This window comes from Etheostoma spectabile, chromosome 4 (assembly GCF_008692095.1).
Source record: "Etheostoma spectabile isolate EspeVRDwgs_2016 chromosome 4, UIUC_Espe_1.0, whole genome shotgun sequence".
Taxonomy (NCBI): domain Eukaryota; kingdom Metazoa; phylum Chordata; class Actinopteri; order Perciformes; family Percidae; genus Etheostoma; species Etheostoma spectabile.
In genome coordinates this window covers 7,705,327-7,731,237 of record NC_045736.1, presented here as the reverse complement: position 1 = coordinate 7,731,237, position 25,911 = coordinate 7,705,327, and the positions used below count along the sequence as shown (strand labels likewise).

Sequence of the window (25,911 nt, the reverse complement as noted above, 5' to 3'; positions counted from 1 at the left end):
TATATATATATATATATGTGTGTACTGTATGTATGATCCAACTTTTTCTATCCCACTACATACCGAGACCCGGGCTTTAGGATATCGGCGATACACACTACCAATCAGAAAGATACCAGTGTTTAATTGATAAGCTGTTTGCCTGATCATTCTTAAATGTGTGAGGCAAGATCTTTCCTAACATTGTAAAAGAAAATGTAACAAATACATAGATATGAGTTTACTGAAATGTTATTTATTATTAAAATGATAAACCATGGACCAGCAACTTTGCAAACAATCTTCAAAATTAACTTCAATTTAAGTGTAACCTTTTAAATGCAGCAAAAAAAAGATCAAAATAGGAATCCAACTGCCATTATATAATGTACTGTATATAGTATGTTAACATGGAATTTATATTGATTGTCATGATACTCGATCCATCTATTTAAGTCAGTATCGGCCCAATATCAGTATATCAGATCTGTGTCCGTAATCTAGATGCTGCTGTGTAAAGGAATTAGATTCTAATAAAATGGTGACACATCCCAGCTTTGGGCTTATGTTGTAAAGGTCTCGGGCATGCGAGAGAGTCTTCACTTGCTCCAGTCCCAGATGTGTGCTAGTCCTCTGTAGGAGCTGGATCACAGAGATGAATAACCAGGACCATCTGGCATGCAGCCTCAGGGTATGACTGAAGTGGACTGGACATAAATATACATTATGTATATAAAGAGTATTAGGGCTGTGGGACTGCATTGTATCATGCATTTTGTTCCAAATCTGTTATTTGACAGATGTTATTTGATACAGTATGTTGTTGATTGAACTAGGGGTTTGTTTTTGTTGTCTATCAAATGATTAATTATGAAGTCTAAAATATTCTACATTCATTAAGGTGAACGTAATACAAAATGTAACTCAGTATGGCATCCTCTGCCATAACATATCAGATTGTATTGTGTAGACACCATTAAATATGTATTATCAGGTGATAAATTTCAGATTACGAAGATCAAATCCTTGACCTTCCAAGTGACGTTTTGTGTTATTCAACAGTTATTCTATTAACGAATACGTAATTAGGCTGAGAATTTGATCACAGGATTGTCCTTAAAGCATTTGAGAAGTCTTGTGTTATTAGTTTTCCTTGAAGATTAGAGCTGGGTGATATGGAGAAAATCATTCCCGATATTTTTGACCAAATTCCTCAATGTCGAAATTGTAGGGTTGACAATGGGTGCTTTCACAAAATATGCACACAATGAGATTTTTGATGAATAATCATCAGTTATGTTAATATAATATGTAACTACGTATGTGGGTAAAGGCAAATAATGGAACATCTAGAACGATCTGGTGCGTTCAGAAAATTTGTGAAAAACTTGTGTCTTATCAGGATATTAAGATTTTAAGACGATATCTAGCCTAATATATTGATATTGATACAGTATTAAAATAGTGCCCAGCCCTATTGAATATTCAGCCATGGATTTGAATATAATCTCTGCCCACAAAATGTTGAAATAAATGTAATCTAATTGATGTAGATTTGTCTCTCTAAAGAGTCCCCATTACAAAGAGTGTTTACAGTTTGTCCCGACATGTTTAAACCAGGGGAAGAATCAAGTCCAAGTAGTCCAGAAACATGCCCATCTGCATAACAATCTGTCTGCTGTGTGTATTTAGTTTGGCGTTATCTAAACACACATTGTGATTTCTTTTCTTCTTCTTTGTTTCAGAGAGAGTGGTGCCCTTCCTTAGCCGTCCAGCCTTGCCAGCCCTGCTCCTGCCTAGTGGACTGCACCTTTTCAGCTCCAATACAATCTGCCGGTCAGTAGACTATAGTCCGTTCTGCTTGGTCATTAATGAATGGCAACGCCAAGTTGGCACGTATGTGGAGGCTCATAATCCCATAGGGTCAGTTCAAAAACAGAATTATATTTCCACTTGTCGCGATACTTATCTAGTTATGCAGATAGCGTTGGCTGTAACTGATCAGGTTTAAATGCTGTGAGTCCCCACACATGTAATTTGGGGTGGATATCACAAAACCTGGGCAACTACAATCAAAACTATCTTCAACTAGAGGTAAATGAGAAAATCTTTTTTTTTTACTTTGGGTGAACTGATCATTTTACCTTGTCATCAGCCAAAGCAATGTTTTTCATATTTGATTTGCAGTTACAAAATTTCTAGGACATGTGCAATTGATGATGATTATGACAGATCTGGTAATGTACTAATAAAAAAAATGCAACGGTTAAACTATAAAATAAAGGCAGAAACTATCAGTGAACTGCTTCAGGCTATTTTGACAATGATTACATGGCAATAACGTTTAGAGTCACACTGTAACCTAACTCCCAAAGATGGAGCACATTTATATTTTGGGTGTGTTTGTTTGGTACATATAAGAGGAAATTCCTTTTGAAACCAATTACGATGCCACTCGTAGACATGACTACCTTCTGTTTTCCCACTTTTTAACTCCCTAGATACCTGTTTGAAATAAGTGGACAAGACTCCAGTGAGCGTTGCAATCAGTGGCTTGAATGGGAGGCCACAGATCTTCAGGTAAACTCTACATAGAAAAACAGACATTTTAGTTTGCTGGTAATCTGTTGTATAAGTCACTAACTGTTTTTGACATGCAAACTATTTTTAGTTCATGCTTTTTGTACATTCCCTTGTGCGGAATCATCTTACTGCAACTCAGTGTGTTGCCGTCAGGGACAAAAATCCATGCAGCTAAATGACAAAGGCTCATGATTGCAAAAGAACAACGTACTGAAGAAATCTATCAGCATGATCTGTAGGGTTTAAGAAACTGAATTGTTTAACCTCAGTCACACTTCTTTTTACTGCTCGATCTAAATGTCATCCAATCGATTTTAACTAATCTTTGTTTTGTCTTATGTGTGCAGCCTGCGCTGCTACAGGCCCTTCACATGGCAGTGCTGCATGGGAAAGGATCAGAGGTGTCCGAGGTCCTCCAGCGTCCCCTAAACTACTTGGAGCAAAGCTTGAGCAAGGGGAACACGCCATATTTAACTGGGGTACAGCATCAACATCTTGCCACTGCACTTCCAATTTTTCAGTGCCCGTTTAGTTGCCATGTATAGTGTGAGAGTGAAAGAAGACAGTATTTTCAGGCTACATAATATATATTAAGTCAAAAGTTCATGATGCCTCTGTGAAGCTCAGCTGAGCTAAACAGAGCATCTAAAAAGAAAAATAAAAAAAAACCAAGCATCTCCTCTGTGCCACATCAGGCTCCTCCAGCAACATTTCTTTTTCCTCTTTTCTTTTTTCAGCTGCTGATGCTGAGCTAGTGATGCGTGTTTTAAGTTAAAAAAAGATCCATCTAGGGAGGAGCTCCCTCATGTTGCAGATGTGCCTGAGTGTAGGTGGGTGGGTGGGGGGTGGGCGATCAGTTCTCTGTGGTATTTGCAACCCTTTTGGCAACAAGTCATCTGCGCCTGTCATATATTTCATGTGTACAGAAATATGTTTTTGTTAAGTCTCTTGGTGATTGGCATGGCTGGGAGGAACCACGTGTAAAGCTAAAGAAAAACACACAGTGAGGCAGTCACAGTCGTACATGTCCATCTTTAGTGAGATACAATCGCACAAAACAAATACGCTGAAAATAGCATTTAGGTTTCTGATGGGATGGCAGATAGGACACATGGCAAGATTAGAAATAGCGTGTGTTAATTTCCTAATGAAATTATCTTTCATATAATAATAATAATCATGGAAATGTTCTGTGTTTCAGGAAGCAGTTTCAGTTGCTGATGTTGTTTTGTGGGCTGCGCTGTATCCTGTTTTATCTGACTCTTCACTAGCTTGTAAGTACCAATAAACTTTACATTTCTTTTTTATTGGCCATGCATGAATTGTCCATCCATGACCGAATTGTTTTTTTAAATACCTCAACTTCTTCCTTAATTATTTTTTTTTAAACAAATTTCCTTCCTGTTTTTCAGTTTATCTTCCTTCCTATTTTATTTTTATGTCTTATTTACATTTTTTTGTTCTCTATGTCATAACATTCCTTACTGCAACATTTCCCTTTTTTATTTTTATTTCCCCCTTTTTTCTCCCCCCTACCATTATCCTGCCTCTTTTTCTTTCCACAGGCGAACACACGTCAGTGAAGGCTTGGTTCGACCGTGGGGCTGTTCTGCACAGCTGCGAGTCTGCTGCTCAGAAAGTGCTGCAGGGAAAAGGCCTGCAGGGCATGAAGAGCTACATGCAGAGGCAGCCTGCCCCTCAGAGCAGCCAAAGCAGAGACACACAGCCACGCAACAGCAACCCTGCTGAGGTATCAGCCAGATCATCAGGATAACTCTTAGAATTAAAGCATTCTTACTGAATAGAAAGCATTCAGAGGTGCTCCAGTGCCTAACCACACTTGTGCTTTTGCCTCCGGAAACGGGAACGCTTTGTGATGTTTCCAAGGAAATGTCTTTATTTTTCTTTTCTTTGAGCTACATATGCACAAACAACACCTTGCAAGACACGGGTTTCCTTTCCCAAATTTTCTGTCTTTACTTTACCACAGCTTTTTTACCTGTTAAAAAAGAAAGCTTAAGCATTCAAAGGGTTGCAAGGCTTGAATTCCCCTAACTTAAACTAAGCAGGGCTCTCCTGTAAAGCAGATTCAGCCTCCGTGTGAGAGTTAACCTGGCTCTATGAAAGCTAAATTAACACCCGTGTTAGGATATAGAACATGCGGCATGTAGTTACATCACTATTTCTTTATCCTCTGTTCTCTTTCTTGTGTTAGCATGGGAGGATTTCAACATGTGTCAATCAAATGTAGCAGCAGCACTCACGGCTCCCATTCAGAGGATGTTGCCGGTTGTATCTCAACTTGTTAAATGCTTTAGCGCCGAGCTTTAGGTTAAAGGGTCAAATGTTCAAATGGTCAGGTGGGAGTTGCTGATACAATTCTAAAAAAACAACTGAAGAGTTTTTATTTTTTTGATATGGTAGTTTAGTAAGAGGGCCTCTTGAGAAGAAGTGGCCTGCTAGTAAGGGTAATCACCTACTCCACACTGTAGGATTACTTTGACAGATCATCATAGATTTGTGAACTTGAGCAACCCCCTTCAGAGCCATAACAGTTGTTGGAAAATAGTTTATACAATTATACTAAACACAAGACCAACTCTGTGCATATACTGCAGAGCTTCTTTTTTTTGTTCGTTAATGTCATGTTATAATGGAGCTAATTTTAATCTTCCCCAAAGCTAATGGTAATAATAATAATTCTAATAGTTAGATTTTTCCCTGTTTTCATGGGAAAATTGCTAAAAGCTAAAATTAGAAATGATCTATAGGTCTTGGAAATACTCAAAAGTACAATTTTGTTTTTGACCCAAATTATAATTAAACATATTAAAGTTAAAGAACCAGCAGGATTAAAAGACAAATATCTACTTGTCGAGTTTTCTTACCTTAAGTTGGTTTTGGTTTAATTCCCAATTAATGATTCTCTATATCTTAATGCTTGTTAGGGTGTGGAAGATGAGCGTGCGGTTTCAGAAGAGGAAATGGAGGCAGCTGCTCTCACCTGGAGTAAAGGCTTGAACTCCTGCCCATTGGCTACAGACAGACAGCACCCCATGTAAGTCATAAAAAGTGCTGTTTCCCATTCTAGACATGAAGCAGATACTCTTATTCAGATTGACTTGCAGTGAGTGTGTATATATTGCAGTTTAAGATGTAAAATGATGTTGCGATCACATCACCTAACATCTTCTTCCTGTGAGACCGGAGTGTTTTCTAAACTCTTGAAAAGTGCATTTGTCACAACATCAAACAGCAGACAAGAAGAAGAAGTTGAGCTGCAACATGTAGAAAGCCTTGAGGATGTAGACATAACTCTTGAGGAAATATGAGATATGAAGATTAAACCCCAGATATGTTTTTTTTCTATCAGTCTGCCACACGAGGGCAAGCGAAACCTCCTTGTAACCAGTGCCTTGCCTTATGTCAACAACGTCCCCCACCTGGGCAACATCATTGGCTGCGTCCTAAGCGCTGATGTCTTCAGCAGGTAGGAATTTAATTTTGTACATCCTTCCTTCTGTCTACATAGGTGGCAACAAAATACTGATAATCCTAAACAAAATATTGACCTCTGTACCAAACTAATTTTTTAAGAGTATACATAATGCATAATGTACAGGGGCATGAAGAACCTGTATTGCATTTAAAGGCCTTCTCTACCATAAAACCTGTCTATCATAATCTTCCCCATCAACTGGTTATCCATTCTCCGATTTTCCACTTCACTTTATCCTGCTCTTTCTTCTTCACTTACAGTCACTGTTTCCACTCTGTAACATGTTAATGTCATCTCTTTTTTTCTCCTTATATTTTTCCATTTCATTCTCTATTTCTTTTTTCTCCCCTCTGCATCCCACTCTCTCACCTGCCATCCCTCTTTTGGGGGACTGTACTGACTCAATGCGTCTTCTCCTCTAAGGTATGGCCGTCTGCGAGGCTGGAACATGCTGTTCATATGTGGCACAGATGAATATGGCACAGCTACAGAGAACAAGGCCAGAGAGGAGGGAATGACACCACAGCAGATCTGCGACAAGTACCATGCCATTCACTCCAGCATCTACAAATGGTTCCAGATTGACTTTGACTTTTTTGGCAGAACCACCACCAAGAAGCAGACGGAGTAAGTAGAAGCAGGGAAGAAGGCTGTAGTTGGCCTATTTGTAGAGATGTAATCTAAGGTTGTGTGAAAAATGTGAAGACAGGGCTGTTCCTTTCATCACAATGAAAGGTTAAAAACAAAGATAAAGATGAAGCTAAACAGGGAGATCTCAAGTAATAATCTGGAGCTCGTTTCAAGACCCTGCTCCTCTCCAGGGGTGTGTGGTTCAGATACTGCTGGGCTTTGGTATGAAAGTGCGAACACATTTCCATACGATTACTATACAATTACGTAACATAGGATTACTATAATCTTGCAGTAAATACTGGTGTGGATGTCTAGCCCTCTCAAGCATAAATTCTACTCTACTTAATCTCAGGGATTATTGAGCATGATTGTAGAATGTAGGTTATTGCTTATATTTCGAGATTTACCAAATAAAAAATGAAATCCTATTTAAAGAAAAAAATTATGTTTCAATTATTTAGTTAAGCAGTAATGTGTTTGGATCTACAGCTCTCATACGCAACACCTGCCACACCTATTGTGTGTAAAAGTCGATTCAGACAGTCTGGTGAGGCTTCACTTCATTGTATTCGCTTACTATAGTAATGTATTTATTCACGAAACAGTATCACTTTTCACAACTTTTTTTTAAAAGGTCAGCAGAAAGGAATTGGCACTGTCGATCTAGGAAAAATAAATTGGACATTCTGTAGTAAGTTATCTATTTTATAATATTGATGAGGTAAATAGAGCCTGGAGGTGAAATGAATGGCTTCAAAGTTATGGATTGTTGCTCTGAGGAATTATTGAAACACTCAAAACAAGAGGGTGGGTGTTATCTTGTTCGTTGTTTGTATGGAAAAGGTGTCCGATTCTTTTTTGTTTGTGTAGGTGTTTAAATAAGGTGTGGAAAGATGGCTTTTTTTTTGTGGGTTTACCTACAGTGCTTACACGTGGAAAGGGGATACAAAAGAGAGGCATTTTTCTTCAGTAAAGATGAGACTTTAATCCTTAAGCTTGTACATAGAAAAGGATTACAAAGATAACAACTCTTGTTTTGGGGCCTTTTGCTTTGATAAGTAAAACATAAAAGGCATCAAATACCATGCACCAGAACCATGTACAGCCAACGGATTAAAGACTTTTGACTGAAAAGTGCTTTGAATGTTGGACCTTGGATTTACAAATCCAACCCCAAACATTACCGTCAGCTTTGTTTTTTTCCCCTACCGTTTTACTTCATGTTTTATTCGACTAAACCAATAACACCCTTCCCTTCATCTTCTTTTTTTTAGTATTTTCTATACTACTATATTGATCCATAAAATTTATATACTTTTTTAGCCAACAGACAAAAGTAGTATCAATCTGAGTTTTTTTTAATGGTTTAATGACTCATTAGTTCCCAAAAAACACATTTGTCATTGTGTTCATACACCTTTAATACGGTCAAAAGACACAAATGTTCTCCTTGCACACTAGGCACAACCCCCTAAGTATCTCTAAAATATCTTTGTCCTCTGTTATCCTTTCAGGATTGCCCAGGATATTTTCTGGAGACTCCACAAGCACGGTTTCCTAATGGAAGACACGGTGGAGCAGTTGCGTTGTGAAAACTGCCAGCGCTTTCTGGCCGACCGCTTCGTAGAAGGCATCTGTCCTCACTGCAGCTACCCAGAAGCTCGTGGTGACCAGTGTGACAAGTGCGGGCGGCTCATCAATGCTGTGGAGCTCAGGGTGAGTCGGAAGGAGCATGTTGAAGATGGAAGATGCAACAGGGGGATGATGATCATCATGATTATAGCCATTAATTAGAAAGAGAATGGCGGCAATGATGCCATTTCTATTTGATCACTGTTGACGGCTGTCCCCTTCAGGAACCCCAGTGTAAGGTCTGCAGGCAGACTCCAGTCGTCCGCTCCTCCAAACATCTTTTCTTGGACCTGCCAAAGGTATGCTTTTTACACTGCTTTCTAACAGCCTGCGCTGTTGATTCTGCAGTTTAGACTGTGCTTCTTTTGCTCACAGGGATCAAGACAAAGTTAGTCTAAAATGTGCCAACAGCAAGTGTAAGCTAGAATTCAAAGTCAGACATCTTGTAAACGGTGGTTATCCCTGTGGTAATGTTATCATATAGACATTTTTACTCTTTCTGGAGCTGTGGTTTAGTAGTTAGAGCAGCATTTTCATTGTTCCTCTTTGTCATGCAGCTAGAGCCTCAGTTGGAACAGTGGCTGGAAAAGTCAACCAGCACAGGAGACTGGACAGCAAATGCCAAACAGATCGCACGCTCCTGGCTGAGAGATGGACTCAAACCTCGCTGCATCACCAGGGACCTGCGGTGGGGAACGCCAGTGCCTCATCCTGACTTTAAAGAAAAGGTCTGTTTTTGTCTCCTTGAGTAACAATTATTTCTACCACACCAGTTCTTGTTATTTGATTGTTTATAGTTTATTATACAGTTGAAAATGTGCACATACCCCTTTCTCTTTTATTGAAGTATAATATAGCCCTACTGTTCAGCTAAATTACTTGCTGAGAAGGTAATGAATGCAAACACTAATAATCAGGTTCCTAATTAAACATTGCAAAGGACTTTGCATTTTATTAGCAGTTTAGAAACGCTGCAGTGACTGAAGATACTGCAGTGCTCTCTAATAGCTTACTGAGAGACTCTCTAGTCTATGTCTAAACATGTTGTGCCACTGACCACTTCAGAACTGTTCTCCAAATAAGATTTATTGTTCCTCCTAATCTTTGTGTTTTTTTTTTAGTATGATTCTTGTAATCCAGAATTAATTTCTGTTTCACAAAGTCTCTCTTTTCTTTCTCTGTCTTGCTGCCTCAGCAGGTGTTCTACGTGTGGTTTGACGCCCCCATTGGTTATCTGTCCATTACAGCCAACTACACCGACAAATGGGAAAAGTGGTGGAAGAATCCTCATCAGGTAACCCACCCCACCCTAGCTCCTCCCCCCCAACACACATGTCAGAATTTATGAGCCGAGCAGAGTACTGATGCACGGGCTTGGCACAGATTTTTATCCTCTTTACAACACAGAATGGGTTTGATTGCTTTTTTCATTGCCCCATCTGGTCTTTTGCACTCTCCATTAAAACAGTGTAATTCCTAGCCCTATAAAACCCCAATGTGAATTAAAGTAAGACATATCCTCTTTGATTATGATTAAAATGCACATCAGTTTTGTTCCCACAATATAATGTATAGGCGATGATACAGCTCTTACTCTGACTTTGTGGTTGACATCCACTTCTAGATTCCTCCCCTCTGAGATCAAAGTCTCAGCGTGATTAATTTATCATAGGTTTTTATTTCTTTTTGTTGTTCATGATGCTGTGGTAAGCTGTACTTAGAAAAAGGGAACTACTGGATGATATTTAAAGCTTTCATGCTTCTCAAAGAGCCAAATGCATTCTTCATTTACATGCAGACTTTATTTAACTGCAAGTTTCCCCAAGTTATTTATTGCTGGTGGGTCAGAGAGACATTCAAATTCATTTGAAACCCCCTCCCACAGAATATTTTAAAAAAAAGTAGTTTTAGTACTACAATAAATAAAAATACGACATAACTTTCTCACTGACTAAAAAGAGAGATAAACATAAGATATACTGTACATATAAGAGAGAGAGAGCAAGATATGGGGGTTGGGGAGCTGATAAGTCCTCTTTGAACTGGATGATCTCATGATGATCTAATATGATGTCATCCTCACAGTGCAGTGTTGTGTTTCTGCCACTAGGTGGAGCTGTACAACTTCATGGCCAAAGACAATGTGCCCTTCCACAGTGTGGTGTTTCCCTGCTCCCTACTGGGAGCTCAGGACAACTACACTCTGGTCAGCCACCTTATTGCCACTGGTAAGCACTTATTCAGGTTGACTGATTTCACCAGATCTAAAACTTGTTTGTTTGTGTGTGTTATATAACACTGATGTCATGAATGATCACATTTACACTGGAAATGAACGTTCACCTCTGACATTAACTTACGCTGTCACTTCTCTACAGAGTATCTGAATTACGAGGACACTAAGTTCTCTAAGAGCCGTGGTGTGGGTGTGTTTGGAGACATGGCCAAGGACACGGGCATCCCGTCGGATGTGTGGCGGTTCTACCTCCTGTACGTGCGTCCGGAGGGACAGGATTCAGCTTTCTCCTGGGCTGACATGGCTCTGAAGAACAACTCTGAGCTGCTCAACAACTTGGGCAACTTCATCAACAGGTCAGTGATATTCATAACTATCACTGATATTTATGTGACCAAGTTAACCCTACACCAGTATCCTCATGCTACTTATTCCCAGCCATCTAACATTTAATGTGTGTTACTGTTCCTTTTTATATATTGTTTTGATCTGCCAAAGTTAGTCACCAGTGAAATATAAAATGGGGCAGTTCAAATTAAGTTGCTCACATTTTGTACATAAGTGTTATTTAAAAAGTAAATACGCTGCAAAACTGTAATCCAGTCTAATTAACAACTAAGTTTTCAGATAGTTGGACTCATTGAAAAAAAGGTCTGTTAGAGCAGTAACTATTACAAGAGGCTCACCCTAGTTTTCTTAATTTGTTTGGGATGGCGTAATTTAGCCCCAATTACATCGCCTCAAATGATTTTTAAAAGATCAGGGTTAAATCCCACATCAAAGATTTTTCTCAGCAGCAGTACCTTGATCTTCAAAATTGGTCTCGGGCAGCAACGTTGATGCCTAATTGGTTCAAAAATATCTTGTAGATTGCATCCAGCCTAAGGTGTTGGAGGTAGAAAGTATTCTGCTTCAGAAAGGAAATTCTGTCCTTGCCTGAATCCAGTCACTAAATCACTACATCATTAGCAACAACGTGTCCATCTTACGCCCACTTTTTCAAACTCGTATAAACGATTCTGTGCTGGTGTGTTCCAGCTGATCGCTGTTCAGTTGAAATGTCGACTTTTGACAAATTTCACAAATAATCAGCTTGACCAACCGGAATAGGTGAATCCTTACTTAATATTTATCAGCAGCAAATGTGACTGAATCGATTAGGATGATTCAGGATGATTCATGTTAGTAAGAATATTGCTCTTTATTTTCCCAGGATGAAAAATAAACTCAAGGCTTGGCAGTTTCAATAATTAAAAGAGTCAAACTAATTAAGAATGTATGTCACACAAAGTTTATGATCACACACATATATATATATATATATATATATATATATATATATATATATATATATATATATATATATATATATAGTTTATTGTAAATTTGACAGTGGTTTGGCAGACCTCCCGCAGAGAAGAAGATATGCGTAAAATATAGAACGGTCTGTTGCATCAGACATAACAAAAACATTCTTACTACGAGCATCTTCCTGTACACATAAAGCTCATTTTAGAAATGACTGGCTCCAGACACAACTACAATGTAGAGGTGATGAAGGAGTTGTGATAAGGCTCAGTGCAGCACACTTTTCCGGAGCACTGCATTACATCTGGCAACACGATCTATAATTTATAAACAATTAGCAAGTCAAGTAAAGTGCCCTTCTCTCGTTTTGCTCTCTCTTTCCCTTTTTCTCTCGCTGCCTTTCTTGCTCCATTCCCACATTTTTTTCCTCTGACCCCCTCTTTCTTTTCTCTGTCTCATCATGAAAAACTACTCTCCCTCTCTCCCCCAGAGCTGGCATGTTTGTCACTAAGTTCTTTGAGGGCTGTGTGCCTGCGATGGAGCTACAGCAGGAAGATAAGAGGCTCCTGGCTCTGGTGGGCTGGGAGCTGCAGCAGTACATCCAGCTCATGGACAAAGTCAAGTAAGACTCATACCTCTCAAAAGGTTGATCTTCATATCATATACTGTACATACATATTCATTTAATTGAAATTACTTTTAAGATATACAACTCTGCTTGTCTTTGTTCATTTTAATTCAGTGATTTAAAATGATTCTAATTTGAAAGTTAAGATCTAAATTGACAGTTTAGTTATACATTACTACTTTTAGATTGGTAATTGTAATTTGACTCTAAATGTAAAACATACTTGTAGATAGTTTTGGACTTCTACTGAAGCAGATTCTGTGTAACGGGTGTGCTTTCAATGTCATAATCAATACATTTTCTCTATAATCTACCAGAATCCGCGAAGCTCTGAGACACATCCTCAACATCTCTCGCCATGGCAACCAGTACATCCAGGTCAACGAACCCTGGAAGAAGATCAAGGGAGGAGACACAGAAAGGTGAGATGGCCTTGACCAGCTCAACACAGTCAAACGTGATTTAGCACAGATGGAATTCCTAAAAATCAATTCTTGGAAGAAAGTAATATTTGTACCAACAGCCATTTAGAAGAGCAGTAATTTAATTAGTAATTAACCAACACAAATAGATAGATGATCTGTCTGTCTGACTGAGCTCCGTCTCTCCTCTTCAGCCAGCGTGCGGGCACAGTCACCGGAGTGTCTGTGAATATCGCCTGCTTGCTGTCAGTGATGCTGCTGCCATACATGCCAGCGGTCAGCCAAACCATCCGAGATCAACTCAATGCCCCTCAGTCTTGCGTCAATACCATGTTGCGAGGCACTGGCACCTTTGTATGTTCCCTGAGTGCCGGCCACCGCATCGGCACTGTGAGTATGACCCGAAAAAGTACACAAACAGTTCCTACAAACAAACCTGGGGAACTTCCTGTATGTTGTTGCTGGGTGATACAATGAGGATGCAACAGTTTGTCAATATTTCAAGACCCTGGAGGACATTGTAGTTGTGTGAACACACACATACACACACTTAAAATAATAGCCTAGACTGTGTTTCGAGGCCTCAGCCTTCGAACAGCAAGTTTCTCTCAGGCCACTTGTCCCTTCAGGCATAATTGTGGGGACCTGTGTCTGCAGCAGCCTGACAACGCTGCATTCAATCGCCAAGGCTATCTTAATTCATGACTAAAGTCTACAGACATAAGCTGCAGACGACACTATTGTAATGTCACACTAATGCACCAGACCCAATGCTCATGTGCACACAACTTGTCAAATCACATAATGCTGCATTGAAGAGTGGCGATCCAATGATCCAAATTCATACAGTTATCTACTTACTTACTTACTTACTTACTTACTTACTTACTTACATAGATACATAATCCTCTTTATTCAAAGATGAGCACAAAGCCTCCAGGTCAAATTTCCAAGCTACACTGGCCTTAGGCTGGGTCCACAATTGCAAACTTTTAAAATATTCTTGCATATATACAGTATATTCTTTTTATTTCTACCTTTTTTGTTCCCCTTGCCAACCCCTTTCATTTCCAGGTCAGTCCGTTGTTCCAGAAACTGGAGGTGGACCAGATTGAGGCTTTGAAGAAGAGATTCGGTGGACAGCAGGTATTTGAGGTTTATGATGCCTAATGGTCTGTGCATGAGTGGAGTCAGGTCTTGCATTGATATAGGTAAAATATTTATAAATAATTAAATAAGTAAGAATGGATTATGCATTGCCGTTCGGGGGCCTCTGTCTGACTGTCAGGAATAAGAGTTTTTACGTAACTGCAGTATCTGTCTTTTAAACATGATGCAGAGAAAACGCACTAATGTTTAGGTTTTATATGACGCAGCCGTCGTATTGATGAAATTAATCCCTCTCTAAACCTTCTCCTCAACCGCCTACCCCTAGCCTGAAGATGAACCACCCAGAAAAAAGGTATCGAGCATTTGTTTGTGAAGACTCCGTCAACACTGGCTATGCTGTGTCAGAGTGAATTACTGCCTTCACTAACACTAGCAGCTCATCTAACGTCCTCGGATTTGGAATGTTATACTCATCCCTGTGTCCAGTGTGATTTACTATCCATTCACACCTCATGACTCATAAACTCTCGTAGACATTTTGAGTGATGAGTGTTATTGTCTGAAATGAAGTAAAATCTCAAGGAATAATAACCGTCAAAAGGCTTCAACATCTTCATCTGTCTGCTTCCACCCTCAGACGACAGCTCAGAGAGCTAGCAGCTCTCAGCCTGCTGCCGCTGCCGAGGTGGCGACAGTGAACGGAGTGGACCCGGAAAAAGCCAAGCAGCTCACACAGGCTGTGACTGAGCAGGTGAGATTACTGGCTAGTGACAACACACTGTTGAGCAATCAACTGTGCACCCAATTTTATTGACATTTTGCAATCAATCTGCCAGGAGATCAAACATTTTTTTCGATAAGATTATTTTCATTTCATTTTTTGGTCTTAAATTAATCTTCGTATAACAGGAAGAACAAAACAGATTTTCCGTAAGAAAAGAAAAACGATCACCAAAAATCAAATTAGGCCCGCAACAGACTACTGGCCGCTGAAATAAATAGCGGCTAATTTTAAAACAATTGTAGCTCTATTTGAAATGATCTGGTAACTCTTAAGTTTGCGATCAATTGATCATACTTATTTTATATCAAAATTTATGATCTTTGAATTTTACATTATACTGAAATGTGGCGGTTACATTTTTGTAAACCAATTCTCAGTATTTCCAAACCCAGACAGGCGCATGTTTTTACAAACTCACAAATTGCCGCCTACTTGACAGTAAAGCTGCCAACCTTTATTTATCTGTAAACGCTAAGGTGTTTAATCAAAGACAAAGCGGGCGTAAGACATCTATTAAACCTTGTCATTTTATCTATCACAGGGGGAGAAGGTGCGAACACTTAAAGCCCAGAAGGTGGAGAAGGCCGTGATCACAGCAGAGGTGGCCAAACTGTTGGACCTTAAAAAACAGCTGGCTCTGGCTGAGGGGAAGAGCTCTGAGCCTGCACCTCAGAAGGGCAAGAGGAAGTGAGACAAAAAAAGGGAGCACAAAATGATGGAGGTTAGTGAGAGGAAGGGAAGAGTAGAATGGTTTGAGGTATGATTGTGGAGAATGGGAACAAGATGTACACTAAGAGAGAGATGAGGGTATTAGCTCAAGGCAAAGCCGTGACAGGATCTGAGACAATGTGGTATTGGCACCGAGGACTAATGAAATGCTGGATAGGCCGACGGGGAAATAAAAACACACAAAGAGGGAGTCAAATGAATACAGCTACAGAATGGGGGATTTTTTCCAAATCCCTACACCAAAAGAAACTGATTTTATACTCTCCCTGTGATAAAGTCAGCGTTAGGAGGGTGTGTTGCGCATTTAAAGATGTTTTTTATGTCCTCTGGAAAATTGTATTATTCCATTTGCCACAAATACCTTTTTTATGATCCAGAAAATAAATTGATTAAGTTCAGCTAAAAATGGTCTTTACTCTCCCCCTTTCTAATTACCTCTAGTTTACACAAACAAAAACTATTCATACACAGAACATTAAAAAGCCAAACAAATAAACAATACATGACACAAAAAAAACTACACATTTTTTCTTTCATTGCAAATTTGAGATTACGATGGATAAAACAAATGGTATGGTAAAATACATGTATTTGATGCCCTTAATGATAAAAGCCATGCATATTATTGTACAATTAACAAGGCAAGTGACTGCAATGAGAACATAACTGGATATGTTGGCATTTTACAGTACAAACCAATACAGTATTGTGTATATAGATATATTACAGCGTTATATAAAAATAGTAAATCAGAGTAAAACAATGTGTGGTAATTCTTCCACATATTCCCATATTGATAGAATTGATAGAAAAGGTCAGCTTCGAAAGTATAGCCGGGTCCTACTTACTGTATCTAAAATACACATACACACAATAGCCATGGGTTATAAAAAGTAAGAAAGATTATGAATTCTTTCCCAAAAAAAACATTCTCTCATACTCACACTGCACTGGGCACTTTCAGACTTTTCCTGAGCTCCTAAATTCTCCACAAATTGGTGCAAGTAATCTCTGCTAGCCAAATTGCAGCCCTTAACATAGGAGTTACAATTATTGCAAAATGGTGGGAACGGATGACAATGAAATGCACTCTCTGGATTAAGTTCCTTTCTGTCCAACATACAAATCATCAAATACTCATTCATCTGTTATCTCTGCCATCCTGTTAGATTAAACTTAGGTATTCTTTAAATGACAAACAGTCATCAAAACCATTTGCACTTAGAGCTGTCTGTTCTTGCTTTTCCTTTATACATGCTGTGTCTTTTTATTTGCCGCATTGCTGTTGCAGCCCCTTCTCTCTGTGCTTTTTCTCTTTCATCACTTTCCTATTTCTGGCCATTTTAAGCTCTGCGTTTCCCAAAAATCCTCTTGCTTATAAAATATATCTTTGGTTTCCATCCTTTTCTGTCTAAGAGGCATTTCATGACCACGTTATTACGCCTTTCCCCACCATTGCTTATTCCAATTCTGTCGGACCTGTCATTTATTCCTGACTTTTATCCTGTCTTTGATTTTTTTTTTTTTTCTCATTTCCTGGTGTTGACTAGTCTCTCTATTAGAGCTCTACGTGTCCTCTGTACCTCCTCTCCCAGCCTTTCAATCTCTGCTTTCAAGCGCTCGTTCTGCTCCGTCAGCTCCTGTACCTTCCTCTCGTTCTCCTGCTCTCTTTCTTTGCGACTCTTTTTGGCAGATGACAAGGATGAGGATGTGTGCTGCTTGGAGGAGGAAAAAGAGGACAAGGCACTGTTGGCCCTCTCGCTGGAAGTCCTTTTGCGTTTTCCCAGGCAGGAGGACGGGTAGGCAGAGGGAGAAGAGACAGGTGAGGAGGGAGAAGAACAATTTTGAGATGGCGACTGGGAGGCTGAGGAGGAGCAGGATGGAGAATCGGGCACACAGGGCAGTTCTTCCTCGCTGGCTGAGGGAGACGCAGGATGGACATCATTAGCTTGGTGGTGTTGATGGTGGTGGTAATAATAGCCACCGCTGATCACCGCTCCGCTCGGATCCACCATTCCCACTCCTCCCTCACTCAGCAACTCGAAAAACTCAGGAGGCAGCAGATCACTGCCTCCTGCCGAGCTATCTCCACTTCTCCCAGTGTCCACCTCCGCCCGCTGCTCTTCTGCAACAGTTGGACTCATAGAGGAGGAGGAGGAAGAGGAGGACGATGATGATGTGTGATGAAGAGGCTGGGCATTTTGGATCCCCTCTGTTGCCCTCTGGACACCCTCGCCCCACGTCTGGCCTCCGTCCGTCAGCCACGTCAGAGAACAACTCTCCAGAACATCCAGAAACTCTGGCTCTTTCTACAAATGCAAAACGGAAATGTCAACACCTGCCAAACCACGTCAAATATCAGAGTACATTTCACATCATTTAGTATGTGAATGGAATCACATTTCGCAAATCTGTAAAACACACCTAAAAAAAAGAAATATTAACAAAAATACAATGGATGAAAAACACTCAGACTCATTGTGGGTGTGATAGCCATTTCATTCTTCATGCTACTGACCTCGGTGCATGTGGGGGCACGTGCCAGTTTTGCCCCTCCCGTGTCGGAGCCCAGAATATCCTGCAGGTCCTCATACCACGCCTCCAGCTCTGCACCACACAACGGCCCCACACCAGGGGTGTACGGCGGGGGCAGGTGTAGCCACTCGGCAGTCATCTCGCCAGTCAGTCGCAACACACAGGTACTCGGCCACACGGTTCACACTGGACCTGAGGGAGAAGTGGCCAGACACAGGAGGGTTGGGAGAACCAGAAAGATAAAGGGAAGAGGGCAGCACGTTAGATGACTGACGTCACAGAAACTCCACCTTCTTCATTTTTTACTGTTCTACCACTGGTTGAGTTTTAGTATGTAGGTATACAGTGATAAAGGATGGCGTGTATCATTACTGAGAGTACTGCAAGAAGACCTTATCTATATAATCATTTACACCATAAGAAAGAAAGAAAACTAGACCACAGTACAGTGTTTTGTGTAATTCCCCTTAATTGGGGAATAAAATAACAGTGACACCAGTGACACTAAGTGAGGAAATGACAGTACTGCACTAAAATTGCTGATTAAGATGAATTTGAAGATTCAAAATGGGCAGTTTTAATTTCATTGGGTTAATATTGAAATGAATAAACTGATTAAATCAAAATCTTAACTTCACAAACATGCAGCATTCAGAATGTTAAATATGACACTGTACCTTTTAGAAAGTCTCTGTTAATCAAGTCTGCCAATTCGTTGGATCTAGCTTATCCCAACAATTCTGAAAGAAAAAGAAGCATTTGGTAGGTTAGTCTTAAAAAAAAAAAAAGTCTTAAAAAAAATTTGAAAATTGTTTCTTCTTCCCGCTGAAATGTGCTGAGATTTCGGAATCAAAGTGATGATTGGCACAAATGCAGTGCAAGCAGACAACAGAATGTGCCCTAAAATAACTAGTAATGGCTGCTTTGGAAAATGAGTAAATATGTAAATAATGATAAAACAAATAACTTGTCAATAATTGTTGAAATGATCAGCAAGGATGGAGTAAAAACAATTCCTGTTACTTGATTTTTGTAAACAAAGACCAACATGTTCTCCACTGCGCCCCCTGCCTTCTACGGTCCTCAAAACACGTTGAGATCGATAAACAAGTGGATTTAAACGACGAGTAGACCCTTATATTGATCTGACACGGCCTGACAGTCAGCTCTTCTGCTTTTATTAGCTACTTAAAGCTGTCCAAACCAAAAATTACTAAACAAAAGCCATCCTAATTACTATGACCATTGTAGACAAAGCACGTTACCTAAGCACTCAATTTAAATAATGATTTCCGCTTTTCACATTTTTAATGTGCAAATATGAAAAATAATTAAAACAACATTCTTGCATAAATGTAGCGTTGGCAGTGACGCCAATACGTATATAAATTACACAAGTGATAGAGAATAAAGAAACCTTTAACTTGATGTCAAATTCAACTTTCTGTGAGAGCGTTGACATTAAAACGTTGGTTTGCTAAATGAAACGTACAAATGATAATTTTCTTAATTTAATTATTGTATATTCTAAATTGTAATATGTTCTCCTTGAGTTGGTTCTGCATGTCCACTGTAAGCCAGACAATTACGTCATGGAAATGTAAGTCCAGCAGGAGGAATGGGCGAAACAAAAGGAAACGTACGAAGAGAGGAAAAGAGTGGGTTGAAAAAAAAATGGACAAAACAACATAAACATCTATGCAGTGAGTGGTTAACATTTACAATTAACGGGTTTGTTGAAAGTGGGGAAAACAAATAGCCTAGCGAGCTGTCAAATATAGCCTAAAAGTCGTCCCGGTAATCAACGGGCCACCAATAACTGTCAGACGTCACACGGTATAGGCTAATATCTGTTATTCTATTGAAATGAAAAGGACACTTACTAAATAAAACAAAAGTAGGCTATAAAATACACAAAATAATTGTAAAACGTTTGGCACACTTAATGGTGAAACCCCTTCTAAAAAAAACTTTTATGTCCGTGCGAGCTGCCACAACTTGTCAGACAGTAGGTAGACAGCACAGAAAAACAACTCCATGTAAATTGTGATGGATTAAGACAACTGTTATTCTAAAAATGGCTCTGGGAAATCGGCCAAAACATGTTTTTTTTCTTTCCAGTAGGCTACACTAACGTTAGACCACTTGAAGTTAAGTAGCCATTACTTCCCGAAAGACAGAAAAAAAAACTTAGTAGTAGCCAAACTATTAACAAGCACTTACCCTTTTTCTTTTATTCGCTCGCCTTCTCGACTGTCTTGAACTCGAATGTGGATATTTTAGTAAAAATTGGTGATAGCTCATGTTAACCATTGTTCAGTCTTGACAGCTGAATGTGATTCTTCGGAAACTCCCGGCGGTGTTTATATTGAGAGAGAGGCCAACCGAACTATGCATGGGAAGGTAGCGCCATCACAACCTATCCTTGGGCGAGAACTGACGTCTCGACGTACCAATCAGAAGAGCGGAGCTAAGATATTTTCCTTAACGACATCCAATAGGGTGACCTGTTCAGAGCACTGAGGCGGGTTCAGGTGGCGTCTCAGCCGCTGGGTCTCTCGCTAGCCTGTATAGTTTGTACGAGCAGCAATTGTGATGCAGTCATAAGACGGCCAGGACGAATTTGGGGCGTATGGGAGTCACATGAAAGGAATGATGCAATGCTTGGCAACCAATTTCTAGCTGGGGATAACACCAGCAGAATCAGAACATGTTTTATTAAACAGTATTGGCTCTAACTAAAATCTAAAAATATACATATATGCATGGATATCTAATGTCGAAGAATTGTTTGTTTCCGGAGCACAAAAGCTGATCCGATTTTTCCACCAATTGTTTTATCGTTTTAGAAAAAAGAAAAAGGAAAAAAGAAAAATCTATTTTAACGCTTTCTTTTTGTTTTTGTAGCTTCATTGTAATGCCCCCCGCCTATTTTCAGCAGACTTTTGATTACAGATGCTTGTCTTTTATTTTTTTCCGGTGACTGACATTGCACCCCCCCCTCCATAAGCCACGAGAGGGGAAACATAATAATAACCTATATTTACTGGCCCTCCTCTTGAAACTACACTTTTCTGCCGGACCAGTGGGATTCTGAAAGGCACGTGTCTTTTAGCCTACTTTTCAGGTATTTGTAATATGCCGCAGACCAGACTCTGAGCACACATGGTGCTGGGTTCTCATTCATTTCATACCGCGCGCTCCGTTGCAGCTCCGCGAGATATCAAAACACATGGAGCGTATGTGGCGCGAGCTAAGCGGTGCTGGGTGTGATCCAACAGCAGATTGTCCCCCTTTTAGTGATGCAATTCAGCAGCATTGTTCCGTGATAAAAAAAAAAAAAAACTTTTAATGCCTCTTTTGTTCCTGATTTGTTATCATTTTTATTTTATCAATTATTACTGATTTATTTGGCTCCTATTAAATCACTGATACAAGGTTGCGTGTTTACACGATTACAGGATATGACACTATCACTCCAAAACAATCATTTTAAAGCAATGTTGTTATAGATTATATTATAGCTGATAAAAACGCTCAAATACACTACTGAGCAACATCGATACACTGTTGCAACACGGTGTTTTGAACAGATATTGGGGGGAAATAGGTTCCTATTACAATGTTAGATTTAACATAAAAAAATGTGAATTATATTATATTATAACATTTTGTGTCTATTTAGAAGGTTCACACTAAAAGTTTGTGACACCACAGAATCGATAAAGTCCCTATACACCTGCCAATGATTGTTCATAGATAGATATTGAAGCGTTGTTATAAGTCGCACTTATAGACTCATTGTTGTCCGTTTACATAACACAACAGGCTACACAGTAGCTCACGAGAGATAATATTGTCAACCTAAATTTGTTTACGAACATTATAGATTAGAATTGATCAAATCAAATCCTCTTACATTGAGTCACACCTACAATAAAACTCTTTTATAACATGTGATACCATCTGAGATCCAGGCTGCGGAGTTCAACAAGGTCACTAAGTGTTATCCTCGTATAATTACAGTGCCGGGTGACGGCCGTTAATTAATGAATGAATGAATTAATTAATTACTAAGATAAACAACGGGGACAGCAACAACAAACAGTGACGACAAAATAAAAGCACGTTTCGTCATGTTGCGGGCTGTTCAGCATTGACACTTTCTGCCCTAATCCCGAACTCAGCACACACAAACTGTTTTCCATGCACGGTGCAACGTGCACGCCCCAACATGCACAGTCCCATAGCAACAGCGCCAAGTAGCGAATAGAAAGCTCAAATACTGTCTCTAGGACCGGGTTAAAGCGCTGCAGGAAGCACCGTGAACACGTCACGACTTGAGTGGCTGTTGCTGAGTAGTTCAGCATACTTTCTCTACTCCCCCCCCCCTTCACCCCTGCCGTCTGTTTATTTTGTCAGTCCCTTCGTCTGTGCCTGTGTATTCATTAGAAAACTGTTTACAGCCCCAGCTCTAGGTTGCCTCTTTTTCTTGTTTTTCAACGTAGTCTGGCGATGACGGTCCCTGTTTCCGGATTGATTGACACCCTCTATAATTAAAACAACAAAAACTAAAAAAAAGACACATTACGTTTATAGATAAAGGTATATTATGTGTCTTCTTTTCTGTTATCTTATGCCCATGAGCTGACAGACTTTAACAAAGTGCCCCTAACTGATAACTGCTTCAGCTTTTAGATGAGATTTACAGTCCATGACATTACTGATTGTAAGGTTTTATAGCCTAATCTCACAAAATATATTTTTGTCTGCTAATAAAAAAAACTTAATCTAATTCTTCTTTTTAAATATGTTTAGCAGCCCTACATAATGCCTATACACACACAAACTGTCGTTTATTATATTTGTGAGCAGGCAACACAAAACAAGAAAATCCCTTCATGCCCACATTACTACCACACTGTCATAACGTAACAGTGCGAGTTCAAATATATTTATTATGAACACAAAACAAGTAAAACTACCAAGAGAATTTAAAAACGGTGTTAAAGTGTGGACAGAGGGGATTTTTCTTCTTCTTCTTCTTCTTCTTTGCCCTCTCTTTGTTGGCTGCCACATTATGTAGAACACATGCTGGGGTTTTAAGTTTAATAATGTTTTTAGCAAATTTTGGCTATTGTTTTCTTTTGTTTTACAGAACGACAAAGTCTGGGGAATTTTCAGCCACCACACTCCCTTCTCTCTGTCCTGTGCCCTTGGTCAAGGCTCCACACCCAATCCCCCCCACCAACACACACACACACACACACCAGCTGTCGGAATCCTTTCCCTCTCTGGATTGAGACCAACTGATACAGCTGTTAACATGTACTGGTGAAACACTAAATCCTTTCTCTCTCTTGGCTTGTCTTTTCTCATCCTGTGTTTTAACTTTTTTTTCTGGGTCCAAGACAACCAGCATAAAGACCTCCTCACCTTATCAGCCATTCTGTTCTAGTGGATATTTAAAAAATCTCTAGTTGTGTAGATGTGTGAAATGAAATGTAAAACTTGAAAGTGGCAGTGATACATGGGTGAGATGCCAACAATTATTACTTACAGCGCTTTGTCTTTCATCTTTAGGTCCCAATTTTTACTACATTTATCGGTTTTCGCCAATGCCTATCTCAGCTGAGGCCAATATTACACTTCTTTATTGTCTTGGTGATGCCTATTTATCAACTCATTTGCATTTTATTTCACTAAAAGGTTCCCCGTCTATCATCCTCTTGTACAAGGAAGATGTCCAGCAGTTACATGAAGCAGACAACTATTATTAACTATTATTTCTGGTCTATTTTTATTTATTTTTTTAAATTTTTTTTTAAGTGATCCAGTCAATCCCATCTTGTCCCGTCCAGATTTACCAGCTAGATGTCACATCCACTTGTTGAGATTTCTGTTTGGAGCTTTAGGACGACTTTTCTCCCAATCTTATTAGTCTGTTAAAACCCTGTTTACATCTGCACCTCACCTCTCTCCACACTACAGTCTCTGTCTTCTCTTTTTCTTATTCGCTACAAGCCTCTCATCTGCCCCACAACGGTATCCATCCTACTTTACTCTGCTTACCTCCGCCCACTTCTTCTGTCCTCCTCTCTGCTTCACCACAGGCGCCTCACCTATCCCTCTAGGATTTTTGTTTAGATTTGTCCTTTTATTCTCATATTCAGGGCCACGCAGACAGCTATTGCCTAAAATAAAATTGTAATACGAGTTGTTTACAGCATTTTGGGCTGACTTCTTGGTAACATTCAGTTTGTAATTGTTCATAAATGAGTCTTAACAGATGGGACTGGGCTTACCCAATTCCTTAGACCCAAAATAGAAGGACAAATGCAGTACAACATGATATACAGTACACGGTATGTCTCTATGCTCATCTGGAGCATTCCCTTCTAAGTTGGAGCTCTGGATCTTGTTCCCTGCGTGTCACACTTAATATGTCCTGTCCAAGCAGCCCAGTATTGAACTCCCCCTCCATCAAGGGAAACGGAAAGCTACTCAGCACTTAATCATTCTCTGAAATAAAAGAAAGAAGTAAGACCGGCAATAAGATGCAGCTGTAACACTTAGCTAAAGTAAAGGAGAAATCCACAGGCTCAGTAACAGAGATTTATCATATTGTGTCTGACTCTAAGCCACATTAACCACATGAAGGAAAAGGCTTTTATCCGTCAGCTGAAAAGGATTATATTGGAAGATGTTTTAGTTATATAAAAACTGACCTCTGTTCTAGACTTCATGTTTCTTTTGGGAACTCTGTAAACTATTTATCTACTGTGACTGCACGCAGCAGCAGTTACTTAACTCACATGGGCAGCTTTGCATGAATGACGCATCAGAAACACCTGATCCTGCCCTACTGTATGTTACCTGACATCAAGCGTGAGGCAGCTTTTTGTTTAAATGCCTTTTGTAAAGCTCCTAATGCCAGATGGGTTTAAAGGTTGACCTCAGAGAAATTCACAGAGCGCCTTGTACTAGTTTCCTCTATAAAGGACAAAGAATCAGACTAGTTCTGATACATTTAAAACCACAAATGTGATATTATTGGATTTGATGCTTTAACATGTCTGGAACATTTCCATTGTGTCTCTTACGCATGTCTTCATTCACAAAGGAAACAAAAAAAGAACTTCATTAATCCCATAAGGGAAATGAAATGTTTCCAATGAGCTCTTTCTATCTACTTCAAGTCCACTTGGTCAAGATTGTCTTCTTTTAGGGATTACCAATGTAAATACAGACTGGATTGTAAGTGACTCAACATTTCATGAGTGAAATATAATTATTTCTTTTTTTAAAGATTATTTATTTTATTTGGGGCTTTTCCCTTTATTAATGTGACAGTGAATAGACATGAAAGGGGGAAAGAGAGATGGTGATTAAAACGCAGAAAAGGGCCACAGGTCAGATTTGAACCCGGGCCGCTGCAGGACTCGGCCAACATGGGGCGAAAGCTCTTACTGGGTGAGCTAGAGGCCGCCCCTAATAGAATTATTTCTACAGGGAAATTTGACAGCACAAAAATATGTTAAAGTTCAGCAGAATCATTTTCTCATATGGAGTCTAGTATCTTAAAAGCTGAATAACTGAGTTTTACCTTTTATTAGATGCTATGCTGCCACCTATTGCTTATAAATGGGTAGAACATTTCCTTATAATAAAGAAACTAGTATTTTCTCAGGATTTTGAATACCAACAGATTCAAATTAAATAAAAAGGCAAACATAGTTTTCGAATTTGTCACTCCAGTGTTATTCAATGCATCTTATCTGCAATACTAACAGCTGATGACTCATTACCAGGAACTTGTTTTTGTACTCATAC

General features: G+C 39.5%; 2 protein-coding genes across 5 annotated transcripts in view; one reads left to right on the top strand and one right to left on the bottom strand.

Moving 5' to 3' along the window:
* mars1 (methionyl-tRNA synthetase 1) overlaps positions 1 to 16,472 on the top strand; it is an 18,451-nt gene extending 1,979 nt beyond the window's left edge. Inside the window, exons 2-22 of one of the 2 annotated variants that reach the window (XM_032512527.1) lie at positions 1,725 to 1,815; positions 2,481 to 2,559; positions 2,910 to 3,041; positions 3,764 to 3,836; positions 4,128 to 4,312; positions 5,511 to 5,620; positions 5,936 to 6,052; positions 6,485 to 6,688; positions 8,209 to 8,410; positions 8,551 to 8,625; positions 8,884 to 9,054; positions 9,525 to 9,620; positions 10,437 to 10,554; positions 10,705 to 10,918; positions 12,361 to 12,492; positions 12,816 to 12,920; positions 13,115 to 13,310; positions 13,995 to 14,066; positions 14,356 to 14,382; positions 14,668 to 14,781; positions 15,356 to 16,472. In XM_032512527.1, coding sequence (XP_032368418.1) covers positions 1,725 to 1,815; positions 2,481 to 2,559; positions 2,910 to 3,041; positions 3,764 to 3,836; positions 4,128 to 4,312; positions 5,511 to 5,620; positions 5,936 to 6,052; positions 6,485 to 6,688; positions 8,209 to 8,410; positions 8,551 to 8,625; positions 8,884 to 9,054; positions 9,525 to 9,620; positions 10,437 to 10,554; positions 10,705 to 10,918; positions 12,361 to 12,492; positions 12,816 to 12,920; positions 13,115 to 13,310; positions 13,995 to 14,066; positions 14,356 to 14,382; positions 14,668 to 14,781; positions 15,356 to 15,505 — 2,663 coding nt within the window. In that variant the 3' untranslated portion in view covers positions 15,506 to 16,472. The remainder of the gene's footprint in view (positions 1 to 1,724; positions 1,816 to 2,480; positions 2,560 to 2,909; positions 3,042 to 3,763; positions 3,837 to 4,127; positions 4,313 to 5,510; positions 5,621 to 5,935; positions 6,053 to 6,484; positions 6,689 to 8,208; positions 8,411 to 8,550; positions 8,626 to 8,883; positions 9,055 to 9,524; positions 9,621 to 10,436; positions 10,555 to 10,704; positions 10,919 to 12,360; positions 12,493 to 12,815; positions 12,921 to 13,114; positions 13,311 to 13,994; positions 14,067 to 14,355; positions 14,383 to 14,667; positions 14,782 to 15,355) is intronic. The other variant, XM_032512528.1, reaches the window with a different exon arrangement.
* A 425-nt stretch (positions 16,473 to 16,897) lies between these two features.
* ddit3 (DNA-damage-inducible transcript 3) lies at positions 16,898 to 20,475 on the bottom strand. 3 transcript variants are annotated; one of them, XM_032512533.1, is made up of 4 exons: positions 20,302 to 20,475; positions 18,756 to 18,818; positions 18,062 to 18,270; positions 16,898 to 17,852 (listed from the first exon to the last, which is right to left on the bottom strand). In XM_032512533.1, the coding sequence occupies exons 3-4, from the start codon at positions 18,215 to 18,217 to the stop codon at positions 17,073 to 17,075; spliced, it is 936 nt and encodes a 311-aa protein (XP_032368424.1). In that variant the 5' UTR covers positions 18,218 to 18,270; positions 18,756 to 18,818; positions 20,302 to 20,475; the 3' UTR covers positions 16,898 to 17,072. The 3 variants fall into 3 exon arrangements, with proteins under 3 accessions (XP_032368424.1, XP_032368427.1, XP_032368425.1); XM_032512536.1 differs by having other exon boundaries at positions 18,062 to 18,276; positions 18,758 to 18,818; positions 20,302 to 20,455; XM_032512534.1 differs by having other exon boundaries at positions 18,062 to 18,272; positions 18,759 to 18,818; positions 20,302 to 20,454.
* Positions 20,476 to 25,911: the final 5,436 nt, after the last annotated feature.

Coding starts and splice junctions, on each gene's coding strand:
- ddit3 (XM_032512533.1), bottom strand. CDS start 18,217: ATGACTGCCGAGTGGCTACACCTGCCCCCGCCGTACACCCCTGGTGTG. Junction 17,853..18,061: donor GTGCCCCCACATGCACCGAG/GTCAGTAGCATG, acceptor TTGCATTTGTAG/AAAGAGCCAGAGTTTCTGGA.